The sequence below is a fragment of the Corythoichthys intestinalis genome, chromosome 1, assembly GCF_030265065.1.
Source record: "Corythoichthys intestinalis isolate RoL2023-P3 chromosome 1, ASM3026506v1, whole genome shotgun sequence".
In the NCBI taxonomy this organism is placed as follows: Eukaryota; Metazoa; Chordata; class Actinopteri; order Syngnathiformes; family Syngnathidae; genus Corythoichthys; species Corythoichthys intestinalis.
In genome coordinates this window covers 63,807,720-63,835,258 of record NC_080395.1, presented here as the reverse complement: position 1 = coordinate 63,835,258, position 27,539 = coordinate 63,807,720, and the positions used below count along the sequence as shown (strand labels likewise).

General features: G+C 41.4%; 1 protein-coding gene across 1 annotated transcript; it reads left to right on the top strand.

Moving 5' to 3' along the window:
- Nucleotides 1-16,827: 16,827 nt before the first annotated feature.
- On the top strand, nt 16,828-27,239 carry cilp (cartilage intermediate layer protein, nucleotide pyrophosphohydrolase). The gene is made up of 10 exons (XM_057848643.1): nt 16,828-16,888; nt 17,895-18,087; nt 18,851-19,005; nt 19,886-19,933; nt 20,025-20,294; nt 20,389-20,565; nt 21,954-22,259; nt 22,326-22,434; nt 22,787-22,935; nt 24,130-27,239. Exons 3-10 carry the CDS (start codon nt 18,942-18,944, stop codon nt 26,487-26,489), a joined length of 3,483 nt encoding a protein of 1,160 aa, XP_057704626.1. The 5' UTR covers nt 16,828-16,888; nt 17,895-18,087; nt 18,851-18,941; the 3' UTR covers nt 26,490-27,239.
- The last annotated feature ends 300 nt before the right edge of the window (nt 27,240-27,539 follow it).

Genomic DNA, 27,539 nt, shown 5'->3' with positions numbered 1-27,539 from the left:
AATATGTTATAATGATGACCTGTCTACAAGATGTTTCCCTTGCCTCACCTAACTGCATAATAATCATAAGTAGTCAACAGATGTTGCTTTGTTTTGTCGTCTTAATGATATTGTCCTAATGTTATTTTCTGTAGGACAAACCTTAATTAACTTGTTAGCACCTCCTGCTAGAGCTGGAAAGTGATCTTGTATTGGGTGACCCACTGTTGGCACTCAGCCATATCGAATGTAAACTGGGGACTCAAAACTAACTATTACAGCAGCGTGATGACTTTGAAAGTTGGACACCTTGACCTTGGCATTTAGCTGCCATCTAGTCAATGTGACACCATAATATACTAGTCATAAAAGCTCATACTGTAGTCTGATCAATTATTTTATGATCTTGTTAAAATGTTTTTTAAATTCTTTAGATAATGCCACAACTAATTACTTCAAAGCAACCACATCTGCCATGAACTGTAATTAGATAAGGATACTGAAGGAGAAATTTAGTACCCCGGCCATGACCATAAGACATTCACAAGAACGACTTGCTACAGTGACCACTTGTAATGGCATTCATTATCCAAATGTGGGTGGCAAGGTCATGATTGGAGATGTGTATGTGCATTTTAACTATCCAAATGTGGGACCATTTAGTCAATACTGCGGAGAGAAAACAATTTTATTAAGTCATTTAGTTGAATATTGTATAAACAAGGAACTGTTTTGCGTAAGAGGTGATGCAGGTTTGACCTTTTCCTTTGGTCACCAACGTTGACCTTTAAAGACCATCATGATTTAATGATAATCTGGCCGCCTAACAAAATAGCTGTGAACATTCACTGTAACCTTTTACCAAAGCTCTTTTTTTAAAACTGATAAATCACAAATGAAGACATTATTCCTCATACAATTGGCTTTTCTTTCCCTTTGCTCAGATAGACTGCCAGATAGAGACACCTACTGGCAGAATATGATCTATCTACAAGTACAGCAAGGTTTTTTTTTTACATTCTATTTATTTAAATTTCTTTGATATGATTGATTGATTGTGTTTCTTCACCAAACGGCCCTACTTTTTTTTTTTTAATATAGTCAACAAATTACTTTGGGACTAACACAAATTTCAAAAGTTTTTATCCAACTTAATAAATAAAAATTGAATGTTACAATATACAGTACTATTTGGATTTTATTTATTCATTTATTTTTTTTTAACACAACAAAACATCTTATCTTGGATTCAGAAATCACAATACTGTAATAGTAATAATCTTTTTTTTTTCTCGTTATTTTAACAGAACTGTTTTTTTTTTTTTATCATAAACACAGTGAATCCAATCAGCATATCATTTGTTCAATCAATTCTATTTTTTTAACGAAAAGAAAAAAAATAACAATGTCATGAAATTAAATCCCCCAACCATTCTTTCATTCATTTTCAATGTGTGCACGTAGGCGTGTGGGCCTCATAGGAAAAAAAAAAAAACTCCACCAGTTCATATCATTTCACTGTTATCAATGAGTGATATCGAATGACCACTAGAGGAAAACAGTGCTTCTTTGTCATCACCTTGACCTATCGTTCTCGCAATCCAACATTATATAGACAAAGAACCACTATTGGGTGAGTGGAATACTCTACGTTAAAGAGACTGCAATCAAAGTCAACAGTACTAAATTATTTGATTGGGTCAAAAGTAATAATGTAGTTTAATGAGCCTGACAAATTTGAATGGATGAATTAATGTAATTTATTATAAGCATTATATGAAGGCGAATAATGCTCAAACCTTGCCCGCTCAAGTGTGAACTGTAAGTCAACTGCCTCTGAAAAGATAAAAGAGATGAGAAAAAAAAAAAGTTAACTGCCTCTGATGTGAAGAATGAATGCTACTATATGTACTGTATACTGACAGTATATATATTAAAGGTACACGATAATATCGGTTACCGATAATTATCGCCTGATAATGGCCATTATGACGTCACACAGATAATCCAGATAAAAAAAAAAATTCAACCAATAATGCAATCCAATAATTATATACTTGATTTAGCCTCCAAATGTGTGCAACCGAAGAATTCAGCACCGCTGCCTCCTCAACACCTCCCCTCTCTGAAGCACCTGAGGGAGGAGGGGTTGAGGAGGCGGAGTTACAACACAGAAGCAGTTTGAGATAATGGCAGCGGTCACTGGCGTGGCTGGATTTGTGTAAAAAAACGACGCTCTCGCCATCTGCAAAACATGCACTGCAGAAGTATCATGAGGCGGGAAAAAAGCGTCCTCATTCAGTCCAAAGCGGGTGGTAAACTCCATCTAATGGTAAACACCGGCACGAAACCAATAGTCGACAAGTAGCAGTCTTCCGACGGAGCCCGCTGCTCTGGCCAGTCCTTGCAGGCCGACGAGGCGGGTTTCTCGAGCGTTCCCCTACGCCGTGCACCTCTGTCCGGAGCAGAGCCAGGCCACGAATATGCCGCGGCGAGTCGGCCGGGGCGGGCGGATATCCATTACGAATGTAGCTGCCACCACCAGTCCGGTTCCACTAATCCGACGGACTGAAGGGCACAGGCGGGAGATTTTTTTTTTTTTTAATACACGCTGCCGTTATTTTCGGCTTAACAAAACTCAGACACATGCACGGGGATGCGAGCTACAACTCCGGCCTAATAATACCGCCGTGTATCAGCTGAGCTGCCGTAAAGCAGGTGTCGTGAGTGCCGCAAATGTAAACAAAGCACTATACAATGGATACATGACATCTCCCTCTTTTGAGCTAATCATTTTCACAGTGTGCAACAAAACATGTAATATTAGCAATCACTTTTCAATTATTTAACTTATTTGTCTGCTCAGTTACAGTCACAGTAGATAATCAAAACTTATTGGCACTCATTAACACTTCTCAATTTAAAAATTGCTTTCAAATAATATTTTGAACCATACCTATTCTTGAATAAAGAACATTTCTGACAAACACGTTTTTTTTAGGATTAAGTATAATAATTTATTGCTTAAAATAAGGCTGTTAAGCTTTTTTTCAGCTAGCTATTTTTCTTCCAAGAAATCTGAGTGAAATACACTTGAAGCGCTGGCAGATAATTTCACTTATTTCCAATAGATTCACACTTAAAATTGACTAGTTTTAAGGAGGTGTGTTGTTGGAGTGTAGTAATGTTCTATATGTTAGGAATGGCATATTTTCAAAGGCATTTTTGTGCAACTTAAGTATTTATAAGTAATTGTTGCCAAAAGTTTACCATTACACAATATCATACAATCTGTCATTATTTAGATGTTGAATTTACTACTTGTTCACATTTGATGTTGAAAAAAGAGCATTAAATTATATTTTTGCACGGTAATATTTTCTCTTGTGTATACTTTAAAATTTTACATAAATCTTTTCATAGAATTATCGGCTTGACATTATCGGTTATCGGTTGGAATGAGGAGGAAATTATCGGTTATCGGTATCAGTTCAAAAATGCATTATCGTGCATCACTGCCTGTTTTGTAGAATTCATATTACGAAAAGAGATTAACTGCATTGAAATCATTCATTCATTTTCCGTGCCGCTTTTCCTCACGAGGGTCGCAGAGGTGCTGGAGCCTATCCCAGCTAACTACGGGCAGTAGGCAGGGGACACCCTGAACTGGTTGCCAGCCAATCGCAGGGCACAAGGAGACATACATCTATTCACGCACACACTCATACCTACGGACAATTTAGAGTGTTCAATCAGCCTACCATGCATGTTTTTGGGATGTGGGAGGAAACCGGAGTTCCCCGAGGAGAGAACACGCAAACTCCACACAGGAAGGCCAAAGCCCTGGACTGAACCCTTGATCTCAGAACTGTGAGGCGGACGTGCTAACCACTCAGCCACCGTGCCGCTGCATTGAAAGCAGTCAATTAGATAGATTTGAGTAAAATAATCACGATGATTAGAACACAGAAAGACATGAAGATTGGCTCACAAAATGCGCAAGTGGTATGGTGCTCACATCAAGCATTGCGAAGGAGAATCTGAGTGATTTACATTGCCAAATAGCAAAAGTAACCCTGCATGTAGTCATGGATGGCCAAGGCTCTAAGTTTGGGGGGGAAAAAAACAGAAAGAAATGTTTTTCCTATTTAGATAGCTTGCAGATGTGGAATAAGCAGCTGGTAACATTTTCATCCTGTGAAAAATTCTGTGTCCTTTTTTAAACAATGTACTGTATACTATTATGATTGTTGTATAATTGAAAAGCATCAATTTTAGTGAATGAAAGAATTCAAGTAGCTCCCACACAATTGTGTCAGAAAATGCTACTCAAATCCAAAGTGCAATCACAATGTTTTCGTCTAGAGGACTGTTTGGTTTGGTTTCAACTTTTCAACTGTAACAATTTTATGCTGTGTTGAAAACAGTAATGCAATCATACATGGGCTAAAACTACAGTGGTATGAAAAAGTATCTGAACATTTTGGAATTTGTCACATTTCTGCATAAAACCACCATCAAATGTGATAACAGTGTTTGCTTTAACTAAAACCACCCAAGCATTTATAGGTTTTCATATTTTAATGAGGATAGTATGCAAACAATGACAGAAGGGGGCAAAATAAGAAAGTGAACCATCACATTTAATTTTTTGTGCCCCCCCACCCCACCCCTTTGGCAGCAATATCTTCAACCCGACGCTTCCTGTAGCTGCAGTTCAGCCTGGCACATCGATCAGGACTAATCTTGGCCCATTCTTCTCTACAAAACTGCTGAAGTTCAGTCAGATTCCTGGGATGTCTGGCACGAATCGCTGTCTTTAGGTCATGCTTCATGAGCATCTCAATGGGGTTCAATTCTGGACTTTGACTTGGCCACTTCAGAATGTGTATTTTGTTCTTCTGAAACCATTCTGAAGTTGATTTACTTCTGTGTTTTTTATCATTGTCTTGTTGCGTCATCTATCCTTTTTTTAGCTTCAAATGTCTGACAGACGGCCTCAGGTTTAAGGCGACCCCCAAAAACCATTGCTTCATTTTACATATTTCGTATTGATATTTTTACATAGGCATATATACTTTAATAAAGTATATCAATTGTTGTCATTGATTTGATATAATTAATTAAACTGAATTAATGAAATGTGAAAAATTAGATGAAATGATTGAACTCACCAAAACGCTTGTATTCCAAAGCACATTAATTCAAGAAGACTTCAGTGACTAGTTGTACAGTTTCAGTTGTACATCTGTGCATTGCAACTTAATAAATGATAATATATACCACAATCTGCCTCAGAGTGCCACATTTTGGGCTAAAAAGCCAGTTACGTTTCGCCTGAGAACAGTGATTTCACCCTGATCCTCCACGCTGTTGTGCCCGCATTCAGTGTGTCTCAGGCGGCCACGAGAACTGCGCAAAATGGCAGGAGGTTCATAGCTGTATTTTCAACCAAACATGCTCGAAAATGATCATAATGGGTCATACCAAGCGGCCAGGTGGGTTCAAGCTCATCAAGCTGCCTCAACGTGCCCCATTTTGGTCATTAAAACCCAAGAGTTTCGCCTGATACCCAGGATTTCACTGTGGCTGTCTGGGAACCTGCGAGAGTCTTGAGGTCCAAACTACGAAGGGTGGGAAGGACTATAATTAATCACATGTGAAAAAAATTAATGGCGTCAAAATAGATTTGCATTAAAACCGTTATAGATTGTGGGTGTGAATGTTTTTCTATAGGGCTGGCAACCAGTTCAGGGTGTACCCTGCCCTCAGGGAGCTGGGATAGGCTCAAGCACCCCCGCCACCCTTGTGAGGATAGGCGGTCTGAAAAATGTATTAATATATATAAACAACATATAAATTGGGGGGGAGTTGTTATTTTATTGATATTACGAAACTTAATGTGAGAAGTTATTTGTACCAGAGAATGTGAATCTTTTCTCCCTAAAACTATACACATAAGCAACATGGCTACGCCCAAAGTTCTCAAAATGCAGCCAGATTGTCAACATTTCTCTTGAATTTTCACAAGGGGATGATTAGGATTTCTTCTTTTCCTGCATCTCAAAAGAGCTTTCTGTCATTGAGTGACTCATCTGAAAGGGGAAAAGATTCCTCCTGTAGGGGAATATACTGTATCGCTCTCGCAATAAAACTGCACTGGAGAATGGCCAACGTCAAATCGCCTCAGGCTAGTGAAAACTTTTTTTCTCCACTTGACTAAGGAATTAAAAATAAATAAATCATCCATTCACTACAACATTGACAGACTCCATCAAATGTTTAGTGCTTTAGGTCTTTTTCACATGCTAAAATTCTTGCAATTTCTGGTTAGTTTAACTCTAAAGGACTAAATAGTCCTGATTTAACCTCTACAAATTATTTGTATTACCAGAAAGTAGAACTGATTCTTGTATTTTCCTTCACATTAAGCATACGATTCACACATAGGTATGCATACATTTCTTTACAACCAAAAGGATAAAAAGCTAAAGATGGCAAACCAATGTTGAGAATTTAGACTAAAAATAGTGTTTGTATCATAATGTCTGGCGCACCCTGCACAACATCAGAAATGAACAAACTGGTCCACGGGTCGTTACGTGTGAAACGATACATCAATTTGAAACAATAAATCAAATTTTAAAGCACAATGGAATCCAAATCGAACAAACCACAAAACCGATAAATATAATGATAATTATATTAATTAAAACTAATGATAACAAATAAGAGTGGTTTTCATTCAAATGTTTTATTTGTTTCAGCAGCTAAATTGTCAAAAACATCATACAGGGAATCCCCGGGTTACGAACGAGTTCCGTTCCTACAATGGCGACGTAACCCCAATTTCTGCGTAAATCGGAATTAAATCTTTAAACATCTCTTAATACCCTCTAAATCTCAAACTAACTATCCAAAAACATGTATTATACGTCATTCCACTGTTCTTAACAAGAAGTTGGAGCTAAGTCCCAGCTCGACAGCGGGCTAAACTCCGAAATGACCACGTCAGACGTCCACGCGGTTTGCTAACTTAATTCAGCTGCTAATGACATCAACACTTGCAGAATGAAAGTAAAATAAAAATGACATTAAATCAGTTTCGTCTTCAATAACAGCAAATCAAATTTGCGTTTATAACTATCTGCTGATACAGCAATAACAATTTACACAAACCATTAGCATGTATCAGTTAGCGTCCACACATCATCAAAAACAATCACATAAAGTATTCGACCACAATTGAAAACGCACAATAAACAATACAAAAAGTGTTATATACAGGTGTTGCCTCTGTGGATGTTTCACAAGCAACAAATGTGTGCGCAGGCTTTCAGCTGTAATCTTTCCCCCCTCTCACTTGCTTGCTCACTTGGCTGCGCGACTTCTTTGTGAGAGCAAATGCGCTCTTTTTCTTGTGTGCAAATATGTTCTTCTTCATGTGTACATGCGCTTTTACTCCATTGGAGAAGTACTACCTGCTCTAGGCTTCCTCCACCAAAATATAAGCATTCATTAAAAAACAAAAGTCAATATTATTAAAAAAAGAAGGAAAAAAAAAAAAAACTGGAGACTAAATGGCTGACGAGACTCTAGCGTCTTAAAGTTGAAATCACGTCGTAACACAGCTCGCACGCAGGTCTTCGGACACCTCTTTTGACCGAGCCATGATGCACATCAGACAATGCTTCTCAGCAGGGGAATTCCAAACCAGGTGTGTTTTATAGTATGCGGGACAGCTTTATCAGTTATTGGGCACACACCTGACTTAACATTTAAATATGAAAACCCATAAATGTAACCCTGTTTTTACATCTGTGTGATTTTGACAAAGATCGATCACCTTTGATGGTGACTTTATGCAGAAATGTGAGAAATTCCAAACGGTTCAGATACTTTTTCATACTTTTTGAAGTAGATTAGTAGATTTGAAGTATTAAAAATACTCACAGTATCCTTTTTAATGAATGAATTTTCTTCATTCATCCCCATATACAATGCTCTCATGCACATGTTAACTAATGGGGTCTTCAGAGCTTTTCAATTCCCAGTTCAAGAAGAAAATTGGCGACCTCCTGGAGAATGTATCATCCATCTTTCAGGTCAGACCCACATGTTTCTAATCTAGTACTTAATAGTGCATGTCTTCATGCTTTACTGAGGTGAGGGAGCCAGTGAGGAAACACAAAGGAAATGCTTTTAACCTTTGCATGGGATGTGCATGCCCACCATTATGTGTCAGTTAAAAAATAGATGTTCCACACTTAGTTTCGTATCCAGGGAGTCTCTAGAAATCATTTCTCATGTCAGGTGATGATAAAATGTCTTGATCAACTTTTTATCGAATATTTACTGAGAGAGCTTTACATAACTGCAAGAGTGAATTTGCGCTTGCAGCAGTATGATCTTCAGTTTTAGTATGGTTACCATACTTTAGATTTTCACACAATAAATGTGACCAAACATTGTTTTTGTGTTTATATAGTGGGGTGTTGTTCCACTGCTTAGTCACATGGCAGTGGAATTGCCTTTTCATGCCAAACAAACTGAGTTTTAAAAACACTGTCAGATAAGAACAATGGTTTATATCAAAACAGCACTAGAAAGTCCATGTGCTCCATTTTAGCAATACATTTTCATGAAAGGTTTTAATTAATCATTGCAAATAAAATAAGAACACCTGAAGAGGACACCTTTACAAATAAGACTACCGGTAGTTTAAATAAGAACGCAATTGCGTCATTTTGTTAAAACATTGATTTAATAGTAACATTGAGGTAAAGCATTTTATCACTAGATTCCAACTGTCACTTTTATCAGGGTGCAGTGTGCCCTACTCTGTGGTTGTCCAACTAAAATTGTTACATTGTTTCCCCACCATACAGACGTGCACCGGAACATATTTTTTCTTTAACATGTCCTCCACTTACAAGGTATATGTATACATTGATTTTCAGATTATTAAAAACTGTCTGTGGTCAATGCAGAATGTTCAAACATTAAAGTGCGTACGACAGGGCAAAAAAATGTCTTAAATAGCATTATTATGTGAATTAGAATCATATTTTGAGACGATTCGACTATATACAACAATTTGGCAAAGCACAGATGACGAGAAATTAGTCTTTTAATCCGCCGTTTACCTATGCCTACCATTACAGAGCTCTAGCGTCCCCAACAGGTGGATGACGTCAGCAGGGTAATGGTTTCATCTGATTAACAATTCAGCCCACTGAGGGTGAATTATTCAGAACGGGGAAAATGCGACAAAGAGAGCTGCAAAATGTCATTGTGTCAGTCTCTCTACTCCAATATTTTTACAGGATATTCTTTTTATCGAAGTGTTTTTCCCCATTTGCTAAATAAATGCTATGGTCATGACAAATACATAACAGTCTTGTGCTAAATGGAATATGAAATAATAAAAATGCATTTATTCAGTACGACAAAATTACTCCATAAGGGTCAAAACTGTCGACTTCACCTTTACTGTCGCACTTCCCGAACGATATTTTATGCCACCGTAGTTAGTCAGGCTTTTGTCATTTCAACAAACCAAGAGGTGTGACAACTAGCCGACACGCTAACCCGGACCGAGCGACATCTCTAAGTCTTATTTTCGCTTTTCGAAGCGAAAAATCACACAAAACTAGCTTGGATCATGTCACAGGGCGGCGGAGTTGTCGATTGGCTTCGCCGAATGGCAAACCGCTCGGCGGCGAGCAAGTTACAGCTCGTTGTCCTGCTACGGACAGGGGAGCTCGCCGGGGAAGCAGCTGGAGAGTACCGCTGGACAAACCGGCCGACGTCGGAGGGGCGCGTAGCTGCCACATGGTCAACACGAATATGGTTTAAGACAATGCTTTGCTACATGGCGAAGACATAAACAGAGAGCGGCTTGCAGTTGTTTTGCAGCTAAAAAGGCAGGATATGTCTGAGGAAAACCTCTCTACATGTCAGTCCATGATTAAACGCAAGTAAATAGTCCTTTATTTAAAGAAAATTTGTAGTATTTACTTTGTAATCGCTGTATTCATGGCCATTTTTAACACAGAGTTGCAATTTCTGATTGGGTTGAAAATTTGACAGAACACCGGGCACACAAAGAGGGCAATAAGCCAAGTATAGTGCTCTCCCAGCCGGGGGTGTGCGCGACAAGCTGCCGGTCGTCGGCCGGTGGACAATCAGCCACAAAATGCAATCCACCTCTGTATTAAAACGTGTGCCATGATCCCAGTATTTGACATAATACAAAATACAATGTTTACTCACTTCCTCATAAGTCCAATGTTCCCGCAGTAGTAGGGCTTGTTTTGGCCAATATCCGCGATGAACGGGAACCTTTTGAAACCCAAAAAGGTTCACACGCCTCTCCCTGGTGCAGGAACAGTTTTCTGCAGCCGTTTGGCTGGTGTGATGCGAAAAATAAACGAATTGATCCGCAAAATCAGTTTAATCCGCAGTCCAATACAGCAATGCTGTATTGTGAGATGCTGACCCGGGTGACGTCACATTCGCATTCGTCCTAAACCCAAGACTGAAGCCAGAAGTCACTTTCATGGCGCGGGATTCAAAAATTAAATATATAAAACGATTGCTTCCACACACCCCCCGTGAGTCATCAACTTATCGTGGTGGAGGGGTTTGCGTGTCTCAATGATCCTAGGAGCTATGTTGTCTGGGGCTTTCAGCCCCTGGTAGGGTCACCCATGGCAAACAGGTCCTAGGTGAGAGGCCAGACAAAGTATGGCTCAAAAAGACCCCTTATGATGAGTAACATTAATGAACCCCAGTTTCCCTTGCCCGGACGCGGGTTACCGGGGCCCCCCTCTGGAGCCAGGCCTGGAGGTGGGGCTCGAAGGCAAGCGTCTGGTGGCCGGGCCTGTCCCCATGGGGCCCGGCCGGGCTTAGCCCGAAAAAGCAACGTGGGTTCCCCTTCCCATGGGCTCACCACCTGTGGGAGGGGCCAAAGGGGTCGGGTGCGTAGGGAGTTGGGCAGCAGCCAAAGGCGGGGGCCTTGGCGGTCCGACCCCCAGCTGCTGAAGCTAACTCTTGGGACATGGAATGTCACCTCTCTGGCAGGGAAGGAGCCTGAGCTGGTGTGTGAGGCAGAGAAGTTCCGACTAGATATAGTCGGACTCTCCTCCACACACAGCTTGGGTTCTGGTACCAATCCTCTCGAGAGGGGTTGGACTCTCTTCCACTCTGGAGTTGCCCATGGTGAGAGGCGCCGGGCAGGTGTGGGCATACTTATTGCCCCCCGGCTTGGCGCCTGTACGTTGGGGTTTACCCCGGTAGACGAGAGGGTAGCCTCCCTCCGCCTTCGGGTGGGGGGACGGGTTCTAACTGTTGTTTGCGCTTATGCACCGAACAGCAGTTCAGAATACCCACCCTTTTTGGAGTCCTTGGAGGGTGTGCTAGAGAGCGCCCCCTCTGGGGACTCCCTCGTTCTACTGGGGGACTTCAACGCTCACGTGGCCAATGACAATGAGAACTGGAGGGGCGTGATTGGGAGGAACGGCCCCCCGATCAGAACCCGAGTGGTGTTCTGTTATTGGACTTCTGTGGTCGTCACGGTTTGTCTATAACGAACACCATGTTCAAACATAGGGGTGTCCATATGTGCACTTGGCACCAGGACACCCTAGGCCGCAGTTCGATGATCGACTTCGTAATCGTGTCATCGGACTTGCGGCCGCATGTTTTGCTGGGAACGTCTGGCAGAATCCCCTGTCAGAAAGAGTTTCAACACCCACCTCCGGCAGAACTTCTCCCTTGTCCCGGGGGAGGTGGGGGACATTGAGTCCGAGTGGGCCATGTTCCGCACCTCCATTGTTGAGGCGGCCGATCCGAGCTGTGGCCGTAAGGTGGTTGGTGCCTGTCGTGGCGGCAATCCCCGAACCCGCTGGTGGACACCAGCGGTAAGGGATGCCGTCAAGCTGAAGAAGGAGGCCTATCGGGCCTTTTTGGCCTGTGGGACTCCGGAGGCAGCTGACAGGTACCGGCTGGCCAAGCGGACTGCGGCTTCGGCGGTCGCCGAGGCAAAAACCCGGACATGGGAGGAGTTCGGCGAGGCCATGGAAAACGACTTCCGGACGGCTCCGAGGAAATTCTGGTCCACCATCCGGCGCCTGAGGAGGGGAAAGCAGTGCACCATTAACACTGTGTATAGTGAAGATGGTGTACTGCTGACCTCGACTCGGGATGTCGTGAGCCGGTGGGGAGAATACTTCGAGGACCTCCTCAATTCCACCGACACGCCTTCCTTTGAGGAAGCAGAGTCTGGGGACTCCGTGGTGGGCTCTTCGATCTCTGGGGTTGAAGTCACTGAGGCGGTTGGAAAGCTCCTCGGTGGCAAGGCCCCGGGGGTAGATGAGATCCGCCCGGAGTTCCTGAAGGCTCTGGATGTTGTAGGGGTGTCGTGGCTGACACGTCACTACAACATCGCGTGGACATCGTGGACAGTGCCTCTGCATTGGCAGACCGGGGTGGTGGTCCCCCTTTTTAAGAAGGGGGACCGGAGGGTGTGTTCCAATTATAGAGGGATCACACTCCTCAGCCTCCCTGGTAAAGTCTATTCAGGGGTGCTGGAGAGGAGAGTCCGCCGAGAAGTCGAATCTCGGATTCAGGAGGAGCAGTGTGGTTTTCGTCCCGGCCGTGGAACAGTGGACCAGCTCTACACCCTCGGCAGGGTCCTCGAGGGTGCATGGGAGTTCGCCCGATCAGTCTACATGTGTTTTGTGGATCTGGAGAAGGCGTTCGACCGTGTGCCTCGGGGAGTCCTGTGGGGGCTGCGGTGTCAGAGTTTGGTCCGCATTGCCGGCAGTAAGTCGAATTCGTTCCCAGTGAGGGTTGGACTCCGCCAAGGCTGCCCTTTGCCACCGATTTTGTTCATAATTTTTATGGAAAGAATTTCTAGGCGCAGCCGAAGCGTTGAGGGGGTCCAGTTTGGTGACCACAGCATTGAATCTCTGCTTTTTGCAGATGATTTAGTGCTGTTGGCTTCATCAAGCCGTGACCTCCAACTCTCACTGGAGCGGTTCGGAGCTGAGTGTGAAGCGGTTGGGATGAAGATCAGCACCTCCAAATCCGAGACCATGGTCCTCAGTCGGAAAAGGGTGGAGTGCCATCTCCGGGTCGGGGATGAGATCCTGCCCCAAGTGGAGGAGTTCAAGTATCTTGGGGTCTTGTTCACGAGTGACGGTAGGAGGGAGCGGGAGATCGACAGGCGAATCGGTGCGGCGTCTGCAGTAATGCGAACTCTGCACCGGTCCGTAGTGGTGAAGAAGGAGCTGAGCCGAAAGGCAAAGCTCTCGATTTACCAGTCGATCTACGTTCCTACCCTCACCTATGGTCACGAGCTTTGGGTCGTGACCGAAAGAACAAGATCCCGGATACAAGCGGCCGAAATGAGTTTCCTCCGCAGGGTGTCCGGGCTCTCCCTTAGAGATAGGGTGAGAAGCTCGGTCATCCGGGAGGGACTCGGCGTCGAGCCGCTACTCCTCCGCGTAGAGAGGAGCCAGCTGAGGTGGCTCGGGCATCTGGTTCGGATGTCTCCCGGACGCCTCCCTGGAGAGGTGTTCCGGGCATGTCCCACCGGCGGGAGGCCCCGGGGACGACCCAGGACACGCTGGTGAGACTATGTCTCTCGGCTGGCCTGGGAACGCCTTGGGATCCCGCCGGAGGAGCTGGTTGAAGTGGCTGGGGAGAGGGAAGTCTGGGCTTCCCTGTTAAAGCTGCTGCCCCCGCGACCTGACCCCGGAACAAGCGGAAGATAACGGATGGATGGATGGATGCTTCCACACACATCCAAGCGGTCCATTTCATTCAGGAGCATAAAACACTGTGTGAAATATGAAATAAACATGCTTCCTGGTGTCATACGCACTATAAAGAGCATCACAACAAGGATTCCTAAACAGGAAGAAAAAAATGGTCTGGATTCAGTGTGGATTGTTTAGGCATTTAGTAATCCCGCTGTATTTGAATTGCAAAATGTTGTTTTTTTTTTCCACAGAATTTACAGTAGGAATAATACACCAACCATGTGGTTACACTCTGTCTGAGCTTTCCGAACTGATTCGTCAGAGCGGTGAGAAGGAAAAAGGTTAGACAGAGAGCACTTGTAGTTGATGTCGGCTATTTTAATGACTCTACCAGTAAAAGTATGCAACGTAGCCTCTGCTTCTGTCATTAGGGGGCCGCCAAGCATTGCGAAAGGGAGAATGCTGACATTACTTCCTCTCGGTCTGTTCAGGGAAAATGAAATTTTTAAAAAATGGAGGAAATGGATAACAATCTTACTGAGTAAAATCTTTATTTCTCTAACAGAAACACTCATCACAGTACATTTGAAACAGTAGTGATTCTATTGTAATTGAAATGTTTATTGTACCTGTCCAATTTTTATAGGTATGTACAGTGCATCACAAAAGTGAGTACACCCCTCGCATTTCTGCAGATATTTAAGTATATCTTTTCATGGGACAACATTGACAAAATGACACATTGACACAATTAAAAGTAGTCTGTGTGCAGCTTACATAATAGAGTTACTTTATTTTCCCCTCAAAATAACTCAAAATATAGCCATTAACATCTAAACCCCTGGCAACAAAAGTGAGTACACCACAAGGGAACTCCGTACATCCCTAAATGTCCAGATTGAGTACTGCTTGTCATTTTCCCTCCAAAATGTCATGCTTACAGCACTCCTGTAACGGGTCAAATGACATTTTGAAATGCGAGGGTTGTACTCACTTTAGTGAAACGCTGTATGTATTTACAGTGGGGCAAATAAGTATTTAGTCAACCACTAATTGTGCAAGTTCTCCCACTTGAAAATATTAGAGAGGCCTGTAATTGTCAACATGGATAAAAGTCAACCATGAGAGAGAGGATGTGGAGAAAAAAAAAACAGAAAATGACATTGTTTGATTTTTAAAGAATTTATTTGCAAACACACATTCTCCCAGTCCTCTTCTGGATCATCCAAATGCTTTCTAGCGAAGCGCAGACGGGCCTGGACGTGTACTGGCTTCAGCAGGTGGACACGTCTGGCAGTGCAGGATTTGAGTCCCTGGCAGCGCTTTGTGTTACTGATTGTAGCCTTTGTTACTGTGGTCCCAGCTCTCTGTAGGTCATTCACTAGGTCCCCCCGTGTGGTTCTGGGATTTTTGCTCACCGTTCTTGTTATCATTTCGAGGCCATGAGGTGAGAGCTTGCATGGAGCCCCAGATCGAGGGAGATTATCAGTGGTCTTGTATGTCTTCCATTTTCTAATAATTGCTCCCACAGTTGATTTCTTTACATCAAGTGTTTTACTTATTGCAGATTCAGTCTTCCCAGCCTGGTGCAGGTCTACAATTTTGTCTCTGGTGTCCTTCGGCAGCTCTTTGGTCTTGGCCATAGTGGAGTTTGGAGTGTGACTGACTGAAGTTGTGGACAGGTGTCTTTTATACAGATAATGAGTTAAAACAGGTGCCATTAATACAGGTAACGAGTTGAGCCTCGTTAGACCTTTTTAGAAGAAGTTAGACCTCTTTGACAGCCAGAAATCTTGCTTGTTTGTAGGTGACCAAATACTTATTTTCCACTCTAATTTGGAAATAAATTCTTTAAAACTCAAACAATGTGATTTTCTGTTGTTTTTTCCCCACATTCTGTCTCTCATGGTTGAGGTTTACCCATTTTGACAATTACAGGCCTCTCTAATCTTTTCAAGTAGGAGCACTTGCACAATTTGTGGTTGACTAAATACTTATTTGCCCCACTGTATGTACTGTACTGTACTGCACCGTGCTGTACAGAGGTGCGTACAGAAAACCTCATATACCACACTCTATGTAATAATGTATATTACTGTACATATCACGTATTGAATACAAATACAATATAGTTTTTTTTTTGTAATTTAGAAACTCAATCTGAATGAAGTTTTTGCTTTGAAATACAAAGTCAGCTTCAACTTCAACTTTTCTTTAAAATACGGGAGAGTGCAGTAAATTTGGCAAATATTTAACATTATAGCACAATACATGTTGAATTAATTATTCATAGGTATTTGATTTCAAACATGTTTTCAGATAAAATTTAAGAATAATAAAAGAATAAATTTTGAGACTATAGATCCAACTTTAAAAAAGTATTTGCGTACATATAGGAGTGGTTACTTTAAATTCAACTAATTTACCGAATTACTTTCAGGGAGTTTTTCAATAGCATTAAAAATATTTACCTCACTTTAACAACTTGATTGAATGAGATGTGACATAATTTGCCGGATGACACTAAATGACATCTGTCATAAGGTTGCATTAATGTTATGACAATCTTATAACAGTCTTATGACGCAACTGTCAAATAAAGTGTTACTGGTAAATATCGTTTAGTGTAAATATCTCATAACACCGTGAGGACAGTTGCAACTTAAGAGTCCGGTGCGACTTATCAGTGAACAATTGCTATTTTCATGACTAATTTGGTGGGTGGCGGCTTATAGTCAGTTGCGCCTTGTAGTCCGAAAATTACGGTAGTCATTAAGAAAACTAGAAAAGTAATGAAATACTAAAATCTGTGCAAAAGCTCAGCAAAATGCATCTTGGGAATTGTCATTGCAGAGGAATGTCCAGTGATTGCCTGTGTGGCACAAAAGAGTTGTTTTTGTTTTTTACTGCATCCAGTTATTTGGTTCACCCTATGTTTGATGTGTCCCCATCCATTTTATTTAAATTCATTTTTGTTGGTCAATAAATATATACAGAAGTACCATCCAGAGAGAATGGCGTAATGACAAATTTTAACCCGCAGGGGCAGCATTCACTGCTTGAGCGTATGGATGTTCCTCATTTTAGAGCAAAGAAGACGTATGAGACGTCTGAGCAGCCATGCCAAACGGACGCTCTGTGTAAGATAATATTTTTTTTCTTTTATTTCAGGAAATAAAGAAAGGAACAAAATAAAATTTAATGTGTCGCAACAGACTCAGGCACTGTTGTTGAATGCACCACGCTACACCTACCTCTATTTGTATTGCTTTGGTCGCCCCCCAGTGGCTCTTTTGGGTAACTAGTGCAAACGTGATTCAATTGTGGATGAGTCCTTCTATTTAATTATGGACATTTTTGCTCATTTCAATTGATATTGTTTATGTGGGACATTTATTTTCTATAACTTCAGGTGAAGTTGTTCTCTTATTTTTCACAAAATGTTAATTTTATTTGGAAAACCTTGAAGTTGTTACATTTATTGTTATTTAAGCATCCAGTGGGGCAAACATGGACACAGAAATGTTTAATCTATCTGCAAGCAACCGGGATATTGATTGATTGATTGATTGATTGATTGATTGATTGATTGATTGATTGATTGATTGATTGATTGATTGATTGATTGATTGATTGATTGATTGATTGATTGATTGATTGATTGATTGATTGATTGATTTTACGACACTACGTGTATGCACTGGTCCTTATGGGAAACGCAGTCACTAAAATCGACGATCTGAAAAGCTACCAAGTGTTTAAAGAAAAGTTTTTCTTTAAAAAAAAGTTTTTAATCAAACAAAAGGTAAATTACTATTGTTCTTATTAAGCACATACATCTAAATGTTGGTCATTTTTCACCTACAGTAAATCAAGGAAAAATATGCTTTTAAAAATGTTTTGAACAATACATTTTCTTGGATTAAAACATTTCTAACAAAATGGCTTTTTTTAGATTAAATGTACTATTTTATTGCTTAATATATATCTGTTAAGCTTATTTTCAGCTGGCTATTTGTCTTGTTTCAAGAAATCTAAGTGAGTAAAATTTACCTGAGGCACTGGCAGATAATTGTACTTATTTCTTGTAGATTTACACTCAAAACAAGGAAATTTAACTAGTTTTAAGGGCGTGTGTTTTTGTAGTGTAAAGGCTGGACCTTGAAGATGATCAGTGAGAGGATGTAATGACGGGACATTTTGACATACTGCCAAGGGAGGAAGGAGCGCTGCTGCAGGCAGAGCAGTATAAAAGATCTGAGGAGTGTGTTCAAGCACACAGAAGAGGAGTAGAGACGTGAAAAGAGAAACGAGACAAGGAAATACCAGTCACAAGGAGGTAAGGCATATTTTCATGTATGTACTGTATTGCTCTGTGTCAACATTACTCTAAAGTATTCCTCCAATGCCTGTTCATTCACTTTAAATATTAATTCAAGCATTTAGGGCACAAATCAGACATTTCTGATCCAAATAAGGTGAAATCAAGTATCTATAGTTTCTAGTTGTTGTTGTAATTTTGTCAACTCTAGTCAACTTTAAAATGGAATTTCAAAATCAATTTTCACTTTTCATGTAAGGTGTATTTGAAACATGTTTACTTGTAAAAGTGGGCAATTGGCATCATAACATCTAAAGAATTTGATAAATTGGACACTCTACATGTATTTCTGAAGGTTAAGCAAAAATACAATCCTTACCATGTGAATGCTTCTTAAGTGGATTCAAAAATGTTTGCGAGCCCCCCTGACAAATGGTGATAGCTAACACAGATGTGAAATCTGAGTGGGGGCTTCAAAGATGTCTTGGGTTTTTTAGTTTAGTTTTTTTTTTCTCTTGCCCACTCCATACAAATATGTCTGGGTCAATGTTCTTGTTCTAAAGTTCGGCATGTATGTATGAAAACAGCTCAACAAATAATTTACAGTATGTGACGATGATTAAACGTTCATCTGTTTGAAACACGTTGACACTTTAGTTTGGAACGTGCCTGTGGAGTTGTTGCCAGACACCCATCCGGACAGCTTGGGTTCAGTTCTTACAAATCGATATTATGAATGTAACAGCCCTTTTTTAAAATTGATTTTTTACTCCAACCACAGGTGAAGTTGTGCTGCTGGTTCCTATCCTCTTCTTAGCTACTGGTGTCAATCCACAAGAGTTAAAAATTCTATACAAAAGCCGATTGTGAAAATGCCACTGAAGCTGCTCCTGTTCTTCGTGGGAATCAGCCAAGCTACAGTTTTTTCAAGTCAAGGTGAATCTCTCACAAAGCTCTTAAAGCTAGGAAAATTGTGTACTATATGCATTTTAAAGCCTTTTTTGTAGTTTTTACAAGTAGGTTCAGGTGAAATTCTATCATTAAAGGTAGCATATTGTGTATTATCACAATTTAAAACTGTTGCCAGATTACTAAGAGTTGTGTCATTTTTCAGTCCAAATAAATAGATGTACAGTAGACCATAGACGTAACTTACATGGAGACACACTTTTGCATTGGGCAGTTTTTTCTCCTGTCATTTTCCCAAATAGCAGACCGCTGTTGAAAAGATTTTGGATCAACATTCCGCTGTCGATCCTATATCGTTGAATCAACGTCACTTTTGCACCCTAAATTATGTTGTTTCAACGTTGAAATCCTTAGAAAACCTAAACGTCATTTCGATTATTATTAATATTGGAACAACGCTGAATCAATGTTATTTTTACACCAAAACACCCGCTCATCCATAATTCAATGACTTTTCAATCATATTTCTTAGTCAGTCATAAATCAACTATTTGTCAACATTAGTTCATCAACTATGCAACAATGTTAACCCAACCATTGCCTGACATACCATAGAACAACGTTGTTTCAACGTCTTTTGACGTCGAAAATTTCAATGTCAATCATACTGATGATTTTGATGGAAAAATAACATTTATTCAATGTCGGTCTGCTATCTGGGTTATCATCCATAAGGGCTACTGTGATAATAGATGATGAAGCACCGAGCACAAATACAGAACTTTTAAAAGCTTTGCAAAATGTGGTCTTTGTTTTAAAAGGTTGAACATCTAGTGTTAGATCGTACAAATAGAATTCTGTTGATACAATCTCATAATTAATTGAATCAATGCAATGGTTTTTGCAGGACTATGGAAAAGTGAAGATTTCAGCACATCTTTCACCCGCTCACATGGTAAAGTTTGTTCTTTAATTTTCCGTATTATAACTTAAACCCTATCAATTTTGTTAATGTGAATTCCATTCTTTGTATCTGAAATACATAGACAACTACGAATGGACCACATGGTTCAATGTGGACCACCCAGGAGGCCGCGGAGACTACGAGCAGCTGGACGCCATTCGCTATTACTATCGGGCTCGAGTGTGTGAGACCCCTCGGGCACTGGAGGCCAGAACCACTGATTGGGTCCCAGCCCGAGAAACTGGAGAAAAAGTGCATGCAGACCTGACTGTGGGTTTCTGGTGCCTCAATGAGGAGCAAGGTTCAGGACGAAACTGCTCCAACTATGCAGTTCGATTCCTTTGTCCCAAAGGTATGTTTCCATATGTATTCCAGATCTACAGTATTCTAACCGCTGTGATTGGTACTTTGTGGTGTAATATGACTAAAGCTCCATTTCTTTGCAGGTAACAGTCTAGTATTTCAGAGTATTTGGAGTCAGTGGTCAGACTGGGGCCCATGTTCTGCCCTGTGTGGTCAAGTTGGGGTTCAAATTCGCTCCAGAAGCTGCAGTTCTCACTCAATGCTTTGCAATGGACCAAGGGAAGAAAAGAAAGAATGTCATGGGCCTGAGTGTCTGACAGGTAAGATGGCATTGTTTGTTTTTTTCCCGAACACTATCAACTAGTTGTTCTTTTTTCCAAACAATGCTAGCACACAGCATAATTTGGCGAAGCCTGACTTGTGCGTGGTTATAATTGGTCTGGAGAGTATTTAAATCATTTTGATGTACAGTGGAATAAAAAAGTAGCAGAACGTTTTGGAATTTCTCACATTTCAGCATAAAATCACCATCAAATGTATCTGACCTTTTTCAATGTCACGCAGAAGAAAAAACAGTGTCTGTTTAACTAAAACCAGCCAAATATTTAAAATGTTTTCATATTTAAATGAGGATAGTATGCAAACAACGACAGAAGGGGGAAAAATAAGTAAGTGAACCATCACATTTAATTTTTTTGTCCAAGTGCCTTTTTGCGAACATAAAACAAGCAACAATGTTTTTTAGACAGCAATGGCTTCCTCCATGGAGTCCTCCCATGAACACCATTCTTGGCCATAGTTTTACATATAGTTGATGTGTGCACAGAGATATTGGACTGTGCCAGTGATTTCTGTAAATCTTTAGCAGACACTCTAGAGTTCATTTTTTCCTCTCTGAGTATTCTGCGCTGAACTCTTGGCGTCATCTTTGGTGGACTGCCACTCCTTGGGAGAGAAGCACCAGTGCCAAACTCTCTACATTTGTAGACAACTTCTCTGACTGTCGATTGATGAACATCTAGACTTTTAGAGATGGTTTTGTATCCTTTCCCAGTTTTCTAGAAATCAACAATGCTTGATCACAAGTCTTCAGACAGCTCTTTTGACCAAGCCATGATGCACATCAGACAATGCTTCTCCTCAAGACAATTCTTACCAGGTGTGTGTTTTATAGTGGGCAGGGCAGCTTTAAACCACTCATCAGTGATTGGGCACACACCTGACTTAAATTGTTTGGTAAAAAAAAAAATGTTTCAATTGCTCTTTAAGTCCCCTTAGGCAGAGGGTTCACTTACTTATTTCCCCCCCATCTGTCATTGTTTGCATGCTATCCTCATGAAAATATAAAAACCTATAAATTTTTGGTTGGTTTTAGTTAAAGCAGACACTGGTTTTACATCTGTGTGATTTTGACAAAGATCCGATCACATTTGATGGTGATTTTGTGCAGAAATGTGAGAAATTCCAAAAGGTTTAGATACAGTGTCATACCACTGTACTATACATATACCTCTTATGTTAATGGTACCCACAAAATAAATCCTCAAGTTATACCCTTACATTTGACCATCAACAGCTTCTAATAGCCTTTGAATCGTTTATCTTCAGTAACTTTTAGGTTGAAATTGATGCAGATGTCCACCAGTGATTATTTTTAGGGAAAATGATATCATCACTGACTACTGTGGTTATTTCCCCCATCTTTTAGAGTGCTCCCTACATTGTGTGATGGGGAGGGTAAATGCTGAGTGTGATAGATGCATGTGTGAAGAACACATCCTGCTGGGCTCCGTCCGTGGTTCTGGGGGCCTCATTGGTGAAGGGGCTGCAATACTTGTCTCCCAAAAACTCCTAACGCTCACAGACCACAACGGACACTTCCGGATCCCCGGGCTCTGCCCTGATGGCAACACCACAGTGACAATCAGACTTCAAGGCCACGCAAGCCTTAGTGTTATCGTACCCAAGAGCTCTGAGCGTACCACAGTACTCAGCGTACAGCTTAAAAGATCAGGTACAGCAAAAACCATTTTTTAACAAAAGCTCAAGATTAATATGGTTATGGATTTGCCCTTTTCAGAGAAGCTTCATGTGTTGAGCAATCCTGAGAGCAAAGCAAGGAGGGAGGGACAAACTGTTGCATTCTGCTGCAATGTGGATGGAAAACCAGAGCCAGACAAGTATCAATGGTAGGACTTCATATTTTAATGTTAATATAGCGACCCTGGTCAAAAACATATGTACAAATTAGATCAGTTTTGTTTCGGGTTTTAGAAACCAATCTCTACTATTGTTTGGTCACCACAAAGGTCTGTTATTTTTTTACATATGATTGATCAATGTAAAGTATTAAAAATGATTTGTTCTTTCTGACAATGCAGTGTTACTCAAACATTCATCAGAAAACATGCCATTTTTTGTTGTTTGTTTACCAGAAAGTGATTTGAGAGGTTGTAAAGAAACTGATGTTTCATCACATATGCATACTGTGTTTTACAGGTTTCTGTTATTCTGATCAGTGTCTGTGTTTTCTTAAAAAAGGTTCCACAACAACAGCCTCCTAGAAAGGAAATTTGAGAGCACCTTGGTTATTAAAGATCTGCAACCTGAACAAGCTGGAGAGTACTACTGCAGGGCAAGTGGCCAATCTGGGGCTATTAAGACCAAATCAGCCACACTCAAAATCATTGGTATGTACGCGTTAACAACAACAAAAACAACAAACATACACACGGCAGCATCCATATCAAGCATAGGTGGACATCTACCTCAAACATATGCCTCAAACATATATTAAATACTTGAGGAGCACTCTGAGAAAGCTGACCCCCATCTAACATCTGTTACCTTTGACGTTTTCTCTTCTAATCGTATCACCTACCCTGGGCGGCCGTGGCGCAGTTGGTAGCTTGCGTTGTCCTGGGACCGAAGGGTCAGCGGTTCCCTGCTATGAGTGCCCACTGTTGAAGTGCCGTTGGGCAAGGCACTGAACCCTAATTTGCCTCCAATAGGTTGGCAGTGCCTTGCATGGCAGCACCACCATTGGTGTGTGAATGTGTGCGTGAAAGGGTAAATATGTGCTAATGTAAAGCGCTTTGGGTATTGTAACAATGTAGATAAAGCGCTATATAAGTACTCTCCATTTACCATTTTACCCTGAAAATTTGAGTTAAATAGGTTAATCCATTATCAAGTTATTGCAAAATTATTTTTCAAACTTGTGTGACATTTGACCTTATTCCCCTAAAATTTAATCTCCTCTTCAATTACATAGTACTGTACAAACATATCCTGCAAAGTTTATCATAACTCCCCTATTCGTTGTTGAGTTATCTTGAACACAAACATACAGTCAAACAGACATACAGAATCAAATACCTTCCGTAGGTTTCGCCTACTAGCGGAAGTAATTATGTTAAATCTCTATAACATTACACTGGTTGAAGCAATCACAATGTGCTTCAATAAAGAAAAGAAAATGTTAGCTGCTTTTCGTCATAATATACCACAACATTACCGGGTAATGTGACCCACAATCTACTCAGCTCATGGCTTTCGGGCATAGAAAAATATATCGGTTCAGAGTGGCTCTGCCGCGTTCAGATGAGAAAGTTCTGGCTAACGTCCATGTCAGCTGAGCCAGCAAATTGTGTTTACACATAGCACATGTCAGGTAAATACTGGTACATTACTGGACTTCCATGTATATCTAAACGGGTTTATAGAAATACATAAAAACACACACACACACACACAAACAAATTTGTCCCTGCAACCTTTCAAACATAAGCAACACCACTGGTACAATAACAATACTGTATATTCAATGATGTGAACAAATGAAGGCTTTTTTCATTTAAAATTGATATTTTATTTTCCCCCAGGCAAAAATAGCCCTTCATGCAACCCCACGCCTGAATCTCATCTCATACGTCTTCCACATGACTGCCACCAAAACAGCACAGACTCCTTTTACTACGATGTGGGCAAATGCCCCTCCAGCACATGCGTTGGACAATTGGACAATGGTATTAGATGCAAAGACAAAGTGTCTTACTGCTGTGGTGTGGCAAAAATGGAGGAAAGGCACTTGACATGCCAGGGCTACCAGCTACCCGTAATGGTGGTCAGTGAATGCGGCTGTCAGAAATGTGTCAACACCAAGTCAATTGTCCATGGTAGAGCCGTGGCTGCAGACAATGGTGAGCCAATGAGGTTTGGCCACATCTTTATGAATGGTGTAAGGATTAGTCGTACAGGCTACAAAGGTACCTTCACCATCCATGTTCCTCCTGAAACAGAGAGGTTAGTCCTGACTTTAGTGGACAACATGGGTAAATTCATTAACACAACAAAGGTGCTTCCATTCAATGCCAAAGGAGGTGCTGTTTACCATGAAATTAAACTTCTAAGAAAGAAAGAACCCATCACTATTAGTTCTTCAGAAAACAACATTCTTGACCTTGGGGAAGTAGAAGGCCAGGAGCCAATGGCTCACATTCAGATTCCCCCCAATTCCTTCTATAAGGAGAACGGAGAAGTGTTTGTGGGTGACGTCAATGCTAGTGTAACATTTCTTGATCCCAGAGACGTTTCTACAGCAGCTGCGGCCCAGAGTGATCTCAACTTTGTCGGGAATGAAGGCGATACCTTGCCACTAAGAACTTATGGGATGTTTTCAGTGGACTTCAGAGGTGGAGAAACCAATGAGCCCTTGAATGCAGGTGAAGTGAAGGTGTTCCTGGATTCTGCTCAGGTGACGATGCCTGAACACCTTGGTATCATGAAACTGTGGTCACTCAACCCTGATACAGGCCTGTGGGAGGAAGAGGGAAGTCTGATGGTAGAAAAGAAATCAAGAGGGAAAAGGGAGGAAAGAACCTTTCTTGTTGGTAACATGGAGATCAGAGAACGGCGACTTTTCAACCTAGATGTCCCAGAGAACCGCAGATGTTATGTGAAAGTGAGGGCCTTCCGCAGTGAACGTTTCATGCCAAGTGAACAGGTTGAGGGAGTTGTAGTGAGTCTCATAAACATGGAGCCCACAGCTGGCTACTCCACTAACCCTCGGGCCTGGGGACGTTTCGATAGTGTCATCACAGGCCCTAATGGCGCTTGTCTTCCTGCTTTCTGCGATGAGCAAAAGGCAGATGCCTACTCTGCCTATGTCCTGGCCAACCTTGGAGGTGAGGAACTAGAGGCCGTCCCATCTGCCCCAAAACTCATTCCAAATGCTATTGGGGTGCCTCAGCCATATCTGGGCAGGCTAAACTACAGGCGCACGGACCATGAAAACCCCAGACTCAAGAAGACAGCATTCAGCATCAATGTGGCAAAACCGAGTCCAAACACAGCTGAAGAGGCAAACGGACCGGTGTATGCATTTGAAAAATTGAAGGAATGTGAGGAGGCACCCTTCAGTGCTGCACATTTCCGGTTCTCACGAGTGGAAGGAGATCGTTATGACTACAACACGGTGCCATTCAATGAGGACGACCCTATGAGCTGGACAGAGGACTATCTCAGTTGGTGGCCTAAACCAATGGAATACCGTGCTTGCTTCATCAAAGTAAAAATCAACAGCCCACATGAAATTAATGTGCGGTCCCATAACATGGGGGGCACCCACCCAAAGACAGTAGGCCAGCTGTATGGTCTCCGAGACATCCGTAGTATCCGGGACATGGACCAGACGGCAGTGTCGGCCGTGTGCCTGGAGTTCAAGTGCAGCGGCATGTTGTATGATCAGGAACGCGTCGATCGCACATTGGTGAAGGTAATCCCGCAGGGTAGCTGCAAAAGGGATCATGTCAACCCACTGCTCCAGGAGTATCTGGTTAACCATCTGCCATTAGCAGTAAACAATGACACAAATGAGTTCAGGATGCTTGCACCTCTTGATCCTCTCGGGCATAACTATGGCATATATACAGTAACTGATCAGGATCCACGCACAGCCAAAGAAATTGCTCTCGGCCGCTGCTTTGATGGCACCTCTGACGGCACTTCTCGTGTCATGAAAAGCAACGAGGGTGTCGCGCTGACATTCACTTGTGGCGATCGCGAAGTTACCCGTCAAAGTGTCTTTCAGGCCCTGAAAAACTCACAAGGTCAGACAGTCACGAGTGTTGGGAGAAGCGAAGGCAGACAAAACCGGCGTCGGCAAAGGGCCAACGCCTCCCGCAACAGTCAAAGACGCAGTACCAGAGATCCCAAAGGAAGAAGCATGAAGGCCAGAAGCTAAAGCACATCTCTGAAGGTCAATAACATACCACACGGGACTCTCCAGTGGGTGTTTCAAACATTAATCTTCATTTGGTGCAATTATTTTAATGTTAAAACCTTAAGACATGACTAAAAGCTTTGAGACAATTATGTAATTCATTTTTATAGTGTCCTTGTATATTCTCACTGTATTTACTTGAAACTGTAAATAGTATATTTATTAATATCAAGATACTAGATTTGATGGTCTATGGATTCAAACAAGACAACTTAGTTTTGACCAGCAATTTATTAAATTAGATGTTTATAAAACACTGCAGCGATCTTTGCCAACGCCCAAGCCAATTTCCTATACAACAATGAAACTGGTCAAGTTCTAGAAAAAGGAGAAATTGCTTTCAAATGACTATAGCCCATATGAAGACATGATGGGGAGAAGCCCATAAAGCCCCCATTTCTCGTCACACTTGATACAAGCCTGTAGAAGAGTGCATTTAGCAAGTTACTCCAATCTCTGCCCCTTCATTTCCAAGCACTAGTATAAATGAACTTAGCAAATTTTATTTGTAATGCATTAATAAACAACCTAATATTCTTGCCTCAGATTGTTCAAGATCCCAGAGACATGAATACTCCTTGTTTTTTGTCAATATTCATTTGTCTTACCCTTCCCTTTATCCTTTCAACCAACAGTGTGCTTTCTGTAAAAGTAAATCCTCCTCCACTTACGTCAGTTTTTCCGCTGGAATAAAACCTCTACAGTTAAAAACATGAATGGGTTGAATAATTTGTATTTGGCAACCAGTTATAGATACTATATACTCATCTGTAAGAACCATCCTCAAGTGAGACCTAAAATATATACATGACATTCTGGTTTAAGAATTTGCATAGAACCTTCTTTTGTTTCTATGTCACAACATGTATAACTGCAATACTGGGTCTGCTGTTGGGCCAGTAGCAACATTTCAATGAAGAGCTCTGAAAACAGACAACAGCCATTACAAACTAAACTCTCTTGAAGAAGGGTTACCCAATATAACAGACAACTGTTACAAAGCATATTCTC